The 16,608-nt window shown below is 41.0% G+C and overlaps 1 protein-coding gene across 1 annotated transcript in view; it reads left to right on the plus strand.

Moving 5' to 3' along the window:
• Nucleotides 1-7,358: 7,358 nt before the first annotated feature.
• SLC35F1 (solute carrier family 35 member F1) overlaps nt 7,359-16,608 on the plus strand; it is a 348,943-nt gene continuing 339,693 nt past the window's right edge. The window contains exon 1 of the mRNA XM_053914101.1: nt 7,359-7,996. Coding sequence (XP_053770076.1) covers nt 7,830-7,996 — 167 coding nt within the window. The 5' untranslated portion in view covers nt 7,359-7,829. The remainder of the gene's footprint in view (nt 7,997-16,608) is intronic.

Consider the following 16,608-nt stretch of genomic DNA (forward strand, 5'->3'; position numbering starts at 1 on the left):
TGGAATGCAGATTGGTGCAGTCACTACAAAAAAGTTTAGAATTTCCTCAAAAAATTAAAAAGAGAACCACCTATTGACCCAATGATTCCACTTCTAGGAATATATCTGAACAAGCCCAAAACATTGATTCTGAAGAACATATGCACCCCGTGTGTTCATTGCAGCGCTAGTTACAATTGCCAAGATATGGAAGCAGCCCAAGTGTCCTTCAGTAGATGAGTGGACAAAATGCTGTGGTACATTTACACAATGGAATACTACTCAGCTCTAAGAAAGACAGAAATCTTACCTTTTGTGACAGGTATGGATAGAACTTAGAGGGTATTGTACTAAGTGAAATAAGCCAGTCCGAGAAGGACAAATACCATATAATTTCACTTATATGCGAAATCTAATGAACAAAATAAGCACAATAGAAACAGACTCACAGATACAGAGAATAGACTGACATTTGCCTGAGGGGAGGGGCCTGGGGGTCTGGGTGAAATAGGTGAAAAGATTAAGTGAAAAAATATAGAAAAAAAACTCATAGACACAGACAACAGTTTGTTTGTATGTAGACAGTATGTAGACAACACTATATTTTCTAAATATAGAAAAATATAAAAAACTCATAGACACAGACAACAGTATGGGGATACCAGGGGAAAGGGAGGTGGGGCAGTGGAAGATGGTATAGGAGGGAGAAGTGGTGACTTAAGAGGCCAGACTTTGGAAGGTGAACACACGATACAATATACAGATGATGGATTTTGAAATTGTACACATGAAACCTATATAATGTTATTAAATAATATAAGTGACCCAAATAAATTCAATGAAAAGGAAAATAAATGGTTTTAAAACACAACAAAAAATCCATTTGACATTAAACACCTATAGCCTTGAGGTCTCCCATCAGTACCCCAGGTGTTTTCTTCGTCTCTCTCCTCTGATGGATCTTCCGGTCTCTATTTTTATTCCTTCACTTACTTTCTGGGTTTGGTGGGGAACATCAGCAAGTAGTTTCTTGATAGGGGCATGAGAGGTAAATATTCTGAGACCTTACATGTCTCAACGCATCTTTACCTACACTCATAGTACATTGACAATTTGGCTAGATGTAAAATCCTAGAATAAAAAATAATTTTTCTTCAGAATTCTGAAGACTGCCCCACTGTTTTCTAATTTTTAATGTGGCTCTTAGGAAAACAGAACCGTTATGGTTTCTTTTTCTTCTCTGTGGAAGCTTAAAGAATATTCCTTTGTTTCCAAATCCTGGACTTTCATCATAATGCACTTAGTGTAATCTATTTTAATCTTCTCTGCTTGGCCCTTTGAGGCTGTTGACTCATGTTTAAGTTCAGAGAAACTATTGAATTATTTCATTGAGCTTTCTTACCATTTCTGTTTTCTAATGTGGAACACTTAGTTTTCAAATGCTGGATTCCATTAGTAATTTTTCCGTATTTACATTATTCGAAATTCTTTGTATGATTTCTTGGTGAAAACAAAACATCACCTTTATCTTGCAAACCATCCATTGAGTTCTTTATTTCTCCATTAAACATTTTAATTTCAAGAGTTCATTTTGTTATTTCAATATTTATTTTTTTGTATATGTGTCTTTGTGCTCTTACTTGAAGTTTCCCAACCCTTATTTTTCTGAGGCTATCAATCATGTTTGTTCAACTTTGTTAAAGCATACATTGCATATCATAAACTTCACCTGTACCAAATCTACAACTCAGTAATTCTTAGTAAATTTATCACAATGTGCAAAGTCACCATAAGTTAGTTTTATTTTATTATTTATTGTTTATTTACTATTTATTGTTTATCATTGTTTTACACTTGCTCTAGTCTTTCCAGCTCCGTAAACTGGCCTGTTCTGAAAATTTCATATAAATGGCACCATGCAATATGTGGTTTCTGTGTCTGGCTACTTTCACTTACCATAGTGTGTTTGCCTTCTTATAATATGTAGCAGTTGTTCTTTTCTATAGATAATATTTCATTGGATGGCTCTACTGCATTTCATCCATCCCATTCATCAGTTGACTGATATTTAGGTTTTTTCCAATTTTTGATGATTACGAATAATGATTCTACAAACATTTGTATGCAAGTCGCTATGTGAATATATGTTTTCGTTTTTCTTGGGATTTGAGATATCTTGGGAGTGGGATTTCTAGATCATGTGATGCAGAAAGAGAGAAAGAGAAGGAGAGAAACACTGATGTGAGAAAGAAACATCAATCGGTTGCCTCTCATTGTGCCCTGACTGGGGATCATACCCATAACCCAGGCCTGTGCCCTGACCAGGAATCAGACCGGAGACCTTCTGCTTTGTGAAGGATGCCCAGCCAACTGAACCACACTGGTCAGGGCTTATGTTTAATATTTTAACACACTGTCAAACTCTTTTCTGCAGTGGTTCACCATTCTATATTCCCAGCAGTAATGTGTCAATGTTCCTATTCTCCACATCTTACCAATGTTAGTTATTGTCTGCCTTTTTTTATCGCATTCATTCTAGTGGGTATAAAATGGCATCTCCTTGTGGTTTTAATTTGACTGATGATGTTAGGAATCTCTTATTAGCTGTCTACATATTTCCTTTGGTGGAATGTTTATTCAAATATTTTGCTCATTTTTGACTGGGTTGCTTGCTTGTTCTTATTGAGTTGTAAAAATTCTTTGTATATTCTGGATACATGTCCTTTACCAGATATGTGTTTGTAAACATTTCTCCTTTTTTTTTTTTTAGCACAAAGAGGGAATTTCATTGGGAAATACTTTCAGGGCTCATAAACCAAGTAAGGAAGGTGAAGGAAGGAAGGAAGGAACCGAGAATGGGCTGAGGCCCAGGTTGCAGGAGGTCCTCACACTCTCTGAACGCACTGGCCCTCCCTGTGCATTGGTTTTCTTTCTCTTGCTGCCATTAACAAATTACCACAAATGTAGTGGCTCAAAGCAACAGAGATTTTGTAGCTCACAGTTTTGTAGGTCAGAAGTCTGGCATGACTCAACTGCGCTCTCTGCTCAGGATCTCCCAAGGCCAAAATCAAGGTATGAGCCATGCTGGGCTCTCTGGAAACCCTGGGGGAGAGTCCACTTCTAAGCTCAGTCAGGTTGTTGGCTGAATCCACTTTTTTGTGATTATAGGAGTGAGTTCCCCGCTTCCTATCTGGCTGTCAGCTCTGAGAGGCCACTGCGGTTTCTGCACATCCAGCTCCTTCCAAATTCAAGTCAGCAATGGGGTGTCACAGTCCCCTCTCTCCTGTTTCAGATCTCTCCAGCTTCTGCTGCTTTTAAGAGACAGATGACTAGCTGAGGCTCCTCCAGATAATCGCCCTATCTTAAGGTCAACTCTGCCACATAACATAATAACCATAAGACATAAATATCTTATCATCTCATGTATTGCAGTTTGGGAGAAGGGGATTAGAAATTCTGCCTGTCACAGCAGGACTCAGCTCCAATAACTTAGTCCCTGTCTATCTGTGTCACACTGAAAGAGAGACTCAGATTGGCCAGTGTGGGTCGGGTATCCACCCCCATAATTCAGCTGTGACAAGGGGACAGGTTTTTACAGAAGAGGGGCCTCTGGCACCTGGATATCAGCATCTGCTCTGAGAAGGGAAGACGCTTGGGAGATGGGCAAAGATCACAAGAGGAATCCTTGAAGAGGGACATAAGGCAAGCGATGAGACAGGAGAGCCCGGTGCAACGAGCAAGCAGACAACCTCACTGAATTTAAGCTAAATATTCGTCTTGATCTGTTGCTTATATGTCCTTGTTCTTAACAGTGTCTTTTGAAGCACAAATGTTTTGCATTTTGGTAAGTTTTACTTCAATTTCTTTTGCTTGTTTATAGACTATGCTTTATTGTCAGAATCAATGAAAGTTTTGTCTAACCCAAGGCCCCAGATATTTTATTCTGTTTTCATCTAAAAGTTTTCTTGTTTCAGGTCTTCCATTTAAATGTATCGTTCACTTTGAGTTAACTTTTACATATGGTGTGAGATAATAATCTTAAATTCATCTTTTCTATATGGATATCCAATATCAAATGATCCCAGCAACATTTGTTGAAAAAAAAAAACCACTTTTCTGTCCCAGTAACTTTTTGGGGGGGCACATTTTTCAGTTGACCATAAATATAAGGACCTATTTCTGGACTCTCAATTCTGTTCTATTGATCTTTATGTCTATCTTCAAGCCAATACTACGCTGTCTTGATAACTGTAGTTCAACAAATTTTGAAAGTGTGAAGTGAAAATTCTCTAACTCTAGTCTTCTTTTGCCAAATTGTTTTGCTATCTATGGTATTTTCATCTTCATGTAAATTTTACAATCAGCTTGTAAGTTTTGGGGAAAAAACACTCGAAGGGATTTTTACAAGGCTTGTATTGTATCTGTGGCTCAATTTGAGGAGTGTTGCCCTCTAACAATTTCAGGTCTTTTGACTCATGCACATGGCATGTCTTTCCCTTTCCTTAGATCGTCTTTAATTATTTCAAAGCCTCTTACAGCTCTTCACGTGTGTGTATATCTAGGACTGTTTTTGTTAGATTTTTTTCCTAAGTAGCAGTTCATTCTTTTAGATGCCATTATTTATGGAATTTTTTCTTAATTTCATTTTCAGATTGTTCATGCCAGTGTATACAAATGCAGTTGATTTTTATGTGTTGATCTCATGTCCTGTAACCTTGCTGTATGTGTGTTTCAGTTCCAATAGTGGGTTTTCCTCGTACATTGCTTAAGATATTCTTTATACAGAATCATGTCATCTGTGAACGGTGATAGGTTTACTTTTTCCTTGCTGCAGGAAGACCTTTTTCTTGTGGCTGGACTGGTTAGGCCCTTCAGTCCAACAAAGAATGGTGAGGGCACATGGTCTTTGCTTATTCCTGACCTCGGGGGCACTCAGCTTTTACGTGTACATGTAATTTGTATTATAGTTATTTTGTAGATGTTCTTTCAAAAAATTCCCTTGTATCACAAGGTTTTTTTTGAAAGACTTTATGATTCATTTATTGTCAAATGCCCGTGACAATTTTGTTCTATATCTTATTAATATGATGTATTACATTAATTGATTTTCAGATATTAAGCCAACTTTGCATTTAAGATAAATCCCTCTTGGTTGGGATATTGGATATGTAATTCTTTTTATATGTTGTTGGAACTTGTTTGCTAGTTTTTTGTTGAGGATTTTTGCATTTATATTTATTATGGATTTTGGTCTGGTTTTGATTAACCCCCAAGCCTGGAATAGTTTTTACATTTACACTTGGTTAAAAATAATCAAAAGAAGAATACTTCTTGCCATGCATAAACTATTTGAAACCAAATTTCAGCACCTATTTATAAATAAAGTTTTATTGAACAAAAGCCACACACATTTCGTGTCCTGTTGTCTGTGTCTTCATCCGCACTGCCACAATGGAGCCTTCGCAACAGAGACTGCATGGCCTGCACTGGCTAAGACAGAAATCATTCCTACCTTTTTTGGCTATTGTCTTGGAATAGTGAATAAATTGTGAACAACTTAGAGGAAACACACTACTGAATCAGTGCCCTCACTGGAAGCTTTCTTACCAGGTCACCATGAGAGAAATGGCAGACTTACCATGTCATTATGAACAATGTACCATGATATGCTTTTACAAATGAACACTGGGTGACTACTACTTAGATATTTTAAACCTACGAAAATGAAGTTCAACCCTGGAAAATTAGCCCTTGTTCACAATTAATAATGCAGATCTCCTCTTCTAAACTTCCATTTCTCTGATCACAAAGGGTCAACTGTCCAGTGTGGCTTGGTTGGAGCATTGCCCTATAAATCAAAGGGTCTTGGGTTTGATTCCCTGTCAGGGCACATGCCTTGGTTGTGGGTTCCATCCCAGGTCCCAGGCACATGCAAGAGGCAACTGATCGATGTTTTTCTCCCACTCTGATGTTTCCCTCCCACTCCTTTCCTCCCCCTAAAGAAAAGTCAATTTGAAACATACAAACACCATTCTGAATTTCCCCCAAAGAAATGTTTCCAAAACACACAACAAAAATATTACATCAATAAACAGAAAAGGGTTGTAAAATGTTTAAACAGTCTTTGAAACTGTTGCCCATTGTCTGTTTCTCTGCTCTGTGCACATTTTCCATATCCACCAACACCACATATGAATTTATTGATGAGGGTTGCTTGCTAAAGTTCTGCCAACTTGATCTCTCAACTACCCTATATATCTCTTGCATATAAATTTAAAAACCTACCCTTCTACTCCCTTTCCCTTCCTGTTCTGCTCAAATTTTTCACTGGCTTTGCTTTCTTCTCTCCTGCTTCAATTTGTGAATCAAACCACTGAAGCTCTATCATTCTAGACGCCACATGTTTTGTAGTATGTGTTGAGTAGATTTAACCAGACTTAGCCAAGAAAGAAAAAGAGTGGGAGAATGCCATAGGGAAAGCTTGGGCCACTGGGCATTTGCAGCAGCACATGCTAGTTCCAGGCAACTGTTCAGCAATTTGGGGAGGATCATTAGTCACTTTTGGAGCATGAATTTGAAGCTTCTATCCAGTGCAGCACACAGGTGCAGTCTGTGTTAAACAGATTAGTCAAAATGTCTGGTGACTCTGAGGCCTGAAACAGGCAAAATTCCACTCTTCCTTACGTGAGTGGAAATATCTTCAAAATGAACAACATTAAAGAGGTAGCCGAGTGCCAACTTCAGCTTCCAAAAGAAATTCAACAGAACCAGCACGTGTCAACTGAGACTACGATGATGTAATGGTAAGAATGGAGTGACAATTGTGCAATAGTGTTGTTTTACTAACCACCACTGGTCAGAGAGAGGTAAACTGAGCAGTAAGTTTAACCCTGGAATCCACATGCCACCGCTGAAAAACTACGTAAAACCCTTCCTTTTATTCAGAGCTGACGAATAAGAGATCTGGAAGACAAGAAGACAGTAGGGAAAAGGGACATAAGCCTTCCCCACAGGGGAAGATCTTTTCTGTTTAATGCCATGTCAGACACACCTTCAGGTGAGTGTAGGGGCCAGCAGGTGTCTCAGTCCTGTCGCTGTCTGGGAACGCGGTGCTAGGTCCCTCGGCATCTCTGCAGGAGCGGGGATTCTCCAACAACTAAAGAGGGAGGATCTGTTCCCAGACCCGGGAAAACACGCACACGTACAATCAATCGCTGCAACTCAGACCTGGGCCCTCCGTTGACCGGGGAGAGGAGGGTCGCTGGCTAAGAGGCACCTCGGCAGCGCCCTCTGGCGAGGACAGAACGTTCGCGTCCCCCGCCCTGGCCCCCCTTACTGCCGCTGCTGCCGTGGTACCCCCGCCCAGCTCTCGGGTTCCCTCGGTCTCTCACTTGCCAAGACGCAGACGGCAGCTTTCCCAGCAAGCAGGGGACAGGCTTAGGCGGCGCTCGCCCCAGAAGACCTGAGCCCCGGGAGAGAAGGCGAAGCCCGGAGCGTCAGCCCTTCTCTCCGAGACCACGGGCAGTTCCGCATCCCTGCACGACCCGTTTCACGGCCACTTTGCGAGGCTTGCCACGACTTGGGGACGTGTCTCGGGAAGAGCCGGGGCAGGAAGCAGGGGGTGGTGGAGTGAGGGTGTGCACGCTGGGACTGGAGAGGAGCGAGTGGCGGGCTGGGCGGAGGCGGTGGCGGCCGTAGGCGCGGTGCCTCCCCACCTCGCAGCTTCGCAGGCAGCACCGCCTCCCGGCCACCGCGGCCCGCCGGGTCCTCTGCGCGTTCCCTGGCCCGGAGCCGGCGCACGATGCGCCCGGCTGCGATCTGATCCTCGCGGCGCCGCTGCCTCCGCCGCGATGCTTCCCCCCGAGCCACCGCAGCAGCAGCTGCAGCCGCCGCCAGCCGCACAGAACCATGTGGTGACCACCATCGAGAACCTGCCGGCCGAGGGCAGCGGTGGCGGCAGCCTGTCCGCCTCCTCCCGGGCTGGCGTGCGCCAGAGGATCCGCAAAGTGCTGAACAGGTGAGCAGCCGTGGGACGCGGGGCGGGGGCCGCGGGCACCGGCTGGGGGTCCCCCCTGCCCCAGGGCGCCCCGAGGCCCTTTGGGACAGAGTCGCGGCTGCGCGGGGGAGACCAGGGAGCAGGGAGGACGTGCCGGCTCACGGAGAGGCCGTGGCAGCTTTGTCCCGGAGCGCCGAGCCTGGAGCGCCCGCCAGGCTGCCGGCGGTCCGAGACGGGAGTTCGGGGAGAGGCGGGGTTTTGCTACCTAGTGCCGGTGTCCCCACTCACACCGCAGCGTGCGTGTGTTGCCTCACTTCCCTAATGCACTCGGACCCCGGCTTTACGCTCAAGGGCCGGAGGGGACCGGGCTGAGTGCAGGCGGTGGCTGGGGCGGAGGAGGGAAGGCGTGGGGCTGCGGCGTTGGCGTGGAAGTCCGGGCCTCCGCCTCGACCGTCGCCGCCCCACCCGTCTGTCTCCGACACTCTCTGTGCGAGGCGTGGGGGTCACAACGAGGGTCCCAGGGGGCAGGCGGCGGACCCGCTTGCCCTGCCCAACACTTCGGTGGCCGCTGTGACTCTTCCCGGCTGCTAGCTGGAAAGGGAGGCTAGAGGCCTGGATCAGACCCACATAAAGTGCAGAAATGTTGCTGGAAGGGTGTGAGAAGGAGGCGCCCGGCTGTTCCCGAGCCGGCCAAAGCCGGAGGTGAACGAATGCCTGACCACCCGTGCTTCCAGTGCCGGAATCTGCGCAGTAGATGGACCGAGGACCAAGGACGAGGCGTATTAGTATGAGAACCTGGTTGGTGCGAAGATGGGGCCCCCTCTTGGTGCCCCTAACTCGACTGTGATGTAAAAGGGACTTTCTCTACTTAAGTAACTTGAAATGGCTGAAGAACTGACACTTGAAAATCACAGAGATTTGGTTGTGTGTGTTTTTATTTGGGTGCGTGTGTGCTTTCCAATGCATCTGTAGGGGTAACTCTTAAGGTCGTTTTGTTCATACAGGTTTCAGCGTGGCACTGTTTTGGGTAGTTGAGATTCTCCAAGGAATCACATAGAGCTTTTTGGGGCTTAAAGCTCTACGGGAGCACAAAATACTTACAAAAATAAAACCTTGAAAAACCTCCTTCTTTTAGGAGTATGGTTTAATTTAGTTCTATGAAATCCAAACCGTTCAAGAGTCCCTTCGGAAGACAATGTGCATATTAGGTGGGTGCTTCTGTATGTTTCCGTTTATTATCAAACAAGAAGAAATCCACTCTGAAGTGAGATATGAGTCGGTAGTAGAAAGGCAAGCCTTTGCGTTCCTTTAATTTGTAGCTTACAATTACATCTTCCGAAATATTACATTTAAAAGATAACGAGCGGGATAGGCCCTTTCTTGGGTAGCTCTGTTAGTTAGAGCATCATCCGGATATGCTAAGGTGGTGGGTTTGATCCCCAGTCAGGGCACATACAGGAATCAACAAATTCCCCCTCTCTCTCTCAAATCAATAAATAATAAAATAAAAAATAGTGAGCAGCATAAATCAAGAAGATGCTGGCTCAGTACATATTATGTGGGTTTCCTATTCGTTATGATTATCTGTGGTTTTTTGAATTGTAAATGCTTTGGCATTGCCTGTTTAAATTTTTAAGCAGGGCATGTTAATTATTGATTTCCCTCATCAACCTAAGTAAATAGTGCAATAATTCATTTATCTTTGTATGATTATAACTTCTTATTGATCTGTGCAGGGTGTTTCCTGATATTTAATGTATCTTAAAGTCCGTAATGACTGCTTTGGGGCAAAGCTGTTCATCAACTTGGACCTTCATTTCTTCATTTGCAAAATGTGTTTTATAATACTTGTCTTACCCCTCTTATCATAGTTTTGAGACTTAGATGAGATTATACTGAAAAACACTTGGGAATGTATATGGCTCAACACAAATTAATTAATTCAACTACTTTCTATTGTCTCAGCTGGGTCTGTGGGAATATCATAAGCAAATTAAGTGAAGTCATGGTACATCATGGGCAGAACTGTGTGTTTTACGAAGCCTTCAGTGGTCTGTGACATGACTCATACTAGTCCTAATTTACAGAGGAGGGACTCAGACTGAAAGGTTGGCCAGTGACATTTAATCATAGTTACCTCTGTGAATGGAACCTCAGGGCCATAGTCTTTGGCCTTCAACTGAAATATTTAATTGTCTTTCAGAGTTCTTCAGAATGTTCGTTATAATATTCTGTATTGAGTAAATGGTCTTTCCTTAAACTTGAAGGAAAAAAAAAAGGAAAATTTCTTTTGAGGAGGAGCACCTTTGATAAGGAGACTGAAAAAAATCAGAATAAATGTGAAAGTCCCCATGGAATAATTTTGTTGGCATCTGATGGGCTTGGCTTTTGCACCATGGTTAGGTCAACAGGAGACCAAGTTAGGGCTGGCTGCTGGGTGACTTGGCTCAGAGGTGTCGGGGAAGAGTGTGCCAGCACATAGGTGTGGTTCCTCTCTGGTTTCAACCCTTCAGGTGTGTTGGACTAGTTAGCCATTACTAACTAGTCCATTACTAGTCCCTCTGGGGCCAAACCATAAGCATCTTTGTTCATTTTCTCAAGTTTAAGATCATTTTTTTCCTCCTTTTTTTCTCCTTTTCCTCTTCCTCATTTCCTCAATACTTCTGTTTCCTTCACTTGCATTGTCCTATCAATTCAGTCTTCTGGGCTTCAGTCGTTTCTTTGCATCTACCTCTGAGAAGTAGTAACTTAGCTGTTAGCAGAAAGTGAGGCAGCAAATCTGGATCCAGTATAAAAACATGTCCCTCCAATTCTTGGCATGCAGATACATATTTGGCAGTGTTCTATTGCTGTGAGCTGGCCAGTAGAGTCACTTTATTGTTGGAATGGAGCATGCACCACTGTTAGCTCTTAGCATCCTTTTGGGCCAAAGAGGCTGGGCTGAAAGACCAAAGACAATGCAAAGAGATGAGGAGTGTTAGACTCTGAGCAACTCTGGGGAAAACCTGCTACTGGTCACAGTCTATAGCAATAGCTACCTGCCAACCAAGAAGAAGAAATGGAAGCACATACACTATCTATATCCTGTCTACCTAGGGAGAGATAAAGAGATGTATTGATTAATAATTAATTAAATGCACTTGCTCTCAAGAAGCTTAGAATGAAAATGTAGTGTTGCCTTAATGAAATCTATCTTACACTATCCTGCATCATTTATTTCCCCCTCTTTAAGGCTTGTAGACTTGGATCGCTGCATTTTGTACCTGACAGTCGGGCACCTCACTGACTGACGACTCACTTTCTGTAGAGCAATTAGATTGTAATATCATTGTATACGAGACTTTGGTGAAAGAAGAGGTACTAGATAATTTTTCTAACCAGTTAATGGGATGTGTCATATTCTCCCCACCCATCCTATTCAACATTGTTTTGGCAGTGGGAATCATGAGATATGAGATGATTTAAATGCTGGGTTAATTGTTACTTCTTTGATTCCCAAAGAACTAGAATAATGCATTGGCTCAAACAAGGAAAAAATTATGGCACACTCTTCTTCACTTATTTCTTAGTGTGGAACATTATTTATTACCCTACTATGGCAAGCAAGATATGACAAAAAAGAAAATGCTTCAAGGGTGACAGGCGATGACCCTTTCATGGAAACTGCTGATACCTATAGATTTTTGAGAAACATACAGAAGTAGATACAGAGCTCCTGTCGATTTGGTATCAGAAGATTTTTCTCCTCTAAAATGATTACGTAATGAATGATTGTGCTTGCATGTAGTTTTATTTACTTTTTCCCATTTGAATATTATTTTCAAATATTAAAAAACCATGAATTTCTAGTTTTGAACCACTTTATTCACATTAAGGTGTACTTTGGGGTGTCTCAGGTAATAAAGGGTTTTTGCCTTTTTGAGTCTTATAGGGAGGATATTTAATTATTAGAATGGATCCAACAGTGTGACTCTGGGTTCTCTCTTCATTTGATGTAGAACTGATTTCCAACGTACATTTTGATTTATCACTTTTCAAATTTCTGAAACTTTTTTTTGAATTGAAAACCAAGGAACATTAAGGAAGTTACATAAGAGAGTTCATAGCAAACCTACAGAATCACTGTCCATGTGGCGAGTTACCATTTGTGTGTGTGTGTGTGTGTGTGTGTGTGTGTGTAGAGAGAGAGAGAGAGAGAGAGAGAGAGAGAGACTGCTTCTCTGAGTCATTAAATAGGTTGACAGAACATAGTGAACCAACAAAATGTCTTCCAAGGAACAGAGTTATGATTGAACTAAGTATTAGGTACAGTTGATGAAGACATACTATAATTTATAGGAACCTTTTTTTTTAATCAAGTGGGAAAGCTTCTGTTAAAAAAATTGATAGTGCGGCGCTTCCTCAAGCTGCTCCTTTTAACACATGTCAAAATGAAAGGGGAAGATCAACTAGTAATGAGGATAATTGATACAAAATATGCCAAATGGAACTGCGTGGCGTGATTAAAGACAGACATCTCTAAGATCAGTAGTAAACAAAGGACGTAAAAAGGATGCATTTATTTTTTAACTAAAGGAAAAAAATTATAAAAATAAAAGATCATCAAGTAAAGTCATTTTTATGCACAGAGCTTAGAGAAATGAATGTGTATATTAAAGGAGTAATTGGGTTACCTCAGATAAAGATGATGCATTTCCAGGTAATTAATGTGTAAGAAAATGGACATATCTTTGTGTACTTTTTCTTTGACCTCATACTTGAGCACTCAAGTGTAAGTCCCCAAGATCATTGTAGAGTACCCTTCTGTGCTTCACAGTCATCATTATAGATATCTATTGTTACTGTACATTTCTATACATGTGGATGATACAGGAATTTCATTTGGCTGCCCATATAGTTATAAAGTTATTCAATGTAAGAGCTGATTTTTTAAAATTGTCATTTCTTATAAAAATAGATTCTAGAATATGAAAATATCACCACCAGGTTTTAGTTTAGCTTTCTCATTCAAGTTCAGGCCAATGAGCATTCACTGTACGTTGTTCAAACACATTAATTCTTGATTATGTTTCTAAAATGTGTGCCTGGGAAGTCAAACTCCAAAAGACACGTGGGAAAATACCCCATACATATTTAGCATATTTCTTGACTATGGCGTGAACATATGCAAGTATATATTCATTAAGTTTTTAGTGGTCATAACCACATAACATAAAATTTACTATCCTGAATACTTTTAAGTATACAGTAGACCAGTGTTAACTGTATGCACATTGTTATACAACAAATATCTAGAATTTTTCATCTTGCAGAACTGGAACTCTGTATCCATGGAACATCTCCTCTTCCCCCCTCCCCACTGGCCCTGACAGCCACCATTCCACTTGATGTTCCTAAGAGTTTGGCTATTTCAGGTGCCTCATGTAAGTGAAATCGTGCAGTGGTTGGCATGCAGTTTTGCGGCTTGCTTATTTTACCTAGATACTGTTCTCAAGGGCCATCTACATTGTCACGAATGACAGAACTTCCTTTTTTAAGGCCAGATAATGTTTTAATGTATGTGTATGTCACATTTTATTTACCCATTTTTCTGTTGACGGATATTGAGGGTGCTTCTGTGTCTCGGCTGTTGTGAGTAAAGCTGCAGTGAACGCTGAGTGCGCACATATCGCTTCAAGATTCTGTTTTCAATTCGGGCAGATTTATACCCCAAAGTGGGTTGCTGGATCATGTGATAATTCCATTTTTAATTTTTTGAGGAACTTCTGTACTGGTTTTCATAGTAGTGGCACCGTTTTACACTCTCACCAACAGCACACAAGGCTTCCTACTTCTCTCCATCCGTGCCAACACTTGTTACTTTCTGTGTTTGGTTTAGATAGCGGCCATCCTAAAAGGTATGAAGTGATGCCTCATCGTGGTTTTGATTTGATTTGTAGTTCCCTAATGATTAGTGATGTTGAGCACCTTTACGTACATTTGCTGGTCATTTGTGTGCCTTCTTTGGAAAAAATGTCTATGTAGTTCCTCTGCTCATTTTAAAATAAGATTGTTTGGGTTTTGTGTTTGTTCTTGTTGCATTGTAGGAGTTTTTATATATTCTGGAAGTTAACCCCTAATCAGATATATGGTTTGCAGATATTTTCTCCCATCCCGTTGTTTGCTTTTTCACTCCATCGATTGTTTCTGTATTCACTTATTCTCTATCACTTGTTGTGTGCTGAGCCCTCTTCTGGAGGATACATATATGACAAAACATCCCTCTTGACTTGAGGGACCTCAAAATCTGACTAGGTAATTTGCCTTGTACTGCTACTGACAGTGTATCATTATAGTCTGTAATATAAATTTTTATGCGTAATGTCGAATTGTATGCTTCTAACTGTCTAGACACTGAAATCATGTAGATAAGTTGTTTGATATGCAACCCACATTAAACTTCTCATTCTGTCATTTTGACCTTACATACAGGCTATCTGAATATACAAAGTTAAGAAATTTCACAGGAAATATCAAGGAAAACAATAAAAATTTTGGTTTTTTATTGTTTTTTTAAATATTCTTAAAAATCATACCTTAACCAGTAGCAACATGAATATAATTTAAGTATACTATTACTAAAATCTTTTAAATATTATTATCTATTGATTTAAATTCTAAACTTTCCCTCAAGAAAATTTACCTATGTGACTCTATGATTATTAAAAAAAATACTTTAAATACCATCTTGCAAGTTCTGGTATTATGAACCACCAATTTCTGCCATTTTAAACAAATTAAATAGGGAAACCAATTACACCTGAATAAACATTTAAAGGATTTTAAAAACAAAATCCTGCTAATTATATCCAGATTTAGAACCACAGGGCTACAATTCCTAATCATTCATGACTTGAGATAGCACAAGGTACTAGTCCATCATATAGGACAAGACAAATACTTCTCTGGTTTTTCGTTCGTTCATTCATTCATTCATTCATTCAATGAGTGTTTCTTGAGTGTTTACTATGTGCTGGGCACTGTTGGATCATAGTGATGAGCCAGACAGATATAGGGCTCAAGTAGACTCTTGGTGCCATTGGTGGAGTTTCTAACTGTTACTACCTTTCTAATATAATTTATCAAGGAGAAAATTTAAGTAGAAATAAAGATAACATATGTCACCTCTCGAAAGTGATTACACTTTCGAGCGGATCTAACAGAGATATGTACAAAAGCCCCATAATTTAGCTGCGTACCTGTGGAAAAACCACTCAAGAGCAAAACCGAACCAATAATAAAATTACTTCAAGTGTACACAGAGTCAAGAGGCAGATCTTTCTTGTTGGATATAATTTGTTTTATTCAGGACTTGAAAAAAAGGACTAGCCATTAATGTTCATCTACCTTCAGAGTGTTAGAAAAGAAAACAATAGACTTTAATACCATTCTACCATTTCAGGGTGATCTATCAAGGTCATTGCCATATGACCCAAGAACATAGAGTTTCCTGAAAATATTAACAGCCTGCAAGTGCATGCGCAGCTGTGAGGGAGCCTGGACACGTGTTTGTACATTGTAGGTAAGAGAGATTTAAAATACAAAAAGAGCATGAGGATGAGTTGCTGGAAGGACTAGAGGCTTTATTATATAATTTGATACAATCTAATGAGGGTGTTTGACTTAAAATTAGCATTTAGTCAGTGGTTTAGATTCTTAAATTTTACATTGCGAAACCTAAATTTTATATTATAAAGTTTTATATTTTAGTATCATAATAAGAAAAGTTATTATCATCCTTTCATAGATAGGGAAACCAATTTTTGTGGCTGTGCAGCCAAGTACAAATTTTATAAGACCACAAGGGAAGGAGAGAACATATTGGACTCAAGATAGATTAGAGTTTCAGGGATGCATTTGCCCTTGGCATTGAAACGTGGTGTTTTAGTCATCTTGGGCCTCCTTTGTGAACCTTTAGGGGCTGCACTCTTCACTGTAGCCCAGAGCTAGGCCTATAGGCAAGGAGAGGAGCTTGGGCTTTATTTTAAGTGAAGGGGAGCAACAGGAAGGTTTTAACAGAGGAATAATCTGGTTAATGTTTTGAAAAGACCACTCTGGCTGCTGTTGTAAGGTGGATTGCAGGGGAGGTAAGTGGTTCCTGGAGGAAAGATGTTGGAAACTTGGAATGGAGGGTAACAATGGAGGTGGAGGTGAAATAATTGTGTTTGGCAGTGATTTGCATTGAGAGATGCAACCCATGGGACTAGGTGAGTGATTTGATGAGGCTGCTGAAGGAAAGAATAAAGAAAAATTCCAGTTTTGGGGGGCTTGGGAAATTGGGTGAGTGATGGTACCATTATGTAAGATGGAAAAGACTGGGAGAAGACATGTTTGTGGGTAGAAAGGGGAGAGTTTACCCTGGCGAGTTACATTAGAAATTTCTGGTGGAAATGTCACATGGGGGGCTGGAGAATGGGATTCTGGGAAGAAGTCAGAGGCTGGGAATTTGGATTTGGGAGTCATTGGCGTGGTCTTGGGTGAACTCATCTGGAGACAATGCGTGGATAGGGGAGCTCACCCCGGGGAACACACCAACTTTCGAGTCAAACAGAAGAAGAAGACCTGGAGAAAGAGGGATCTGAAGGAGAAGGAAA

The sequence above is a fragment of the Desmodus rotundus genome, chromosome 11, assembly GCF_022682495.2.
Source record: "Desmodus rotundus isolate HL8 chromosome 11, HLdesRot8A.1, whole genome shotgun sequence".
Classification (NCBI taxonomy): domain Eukaryota; kingdom Metazoa; phylum Chordata; class Mammalia; order Chiroptera; family Phyllostomidae; genus Desmodus; species Desmodus rotundus.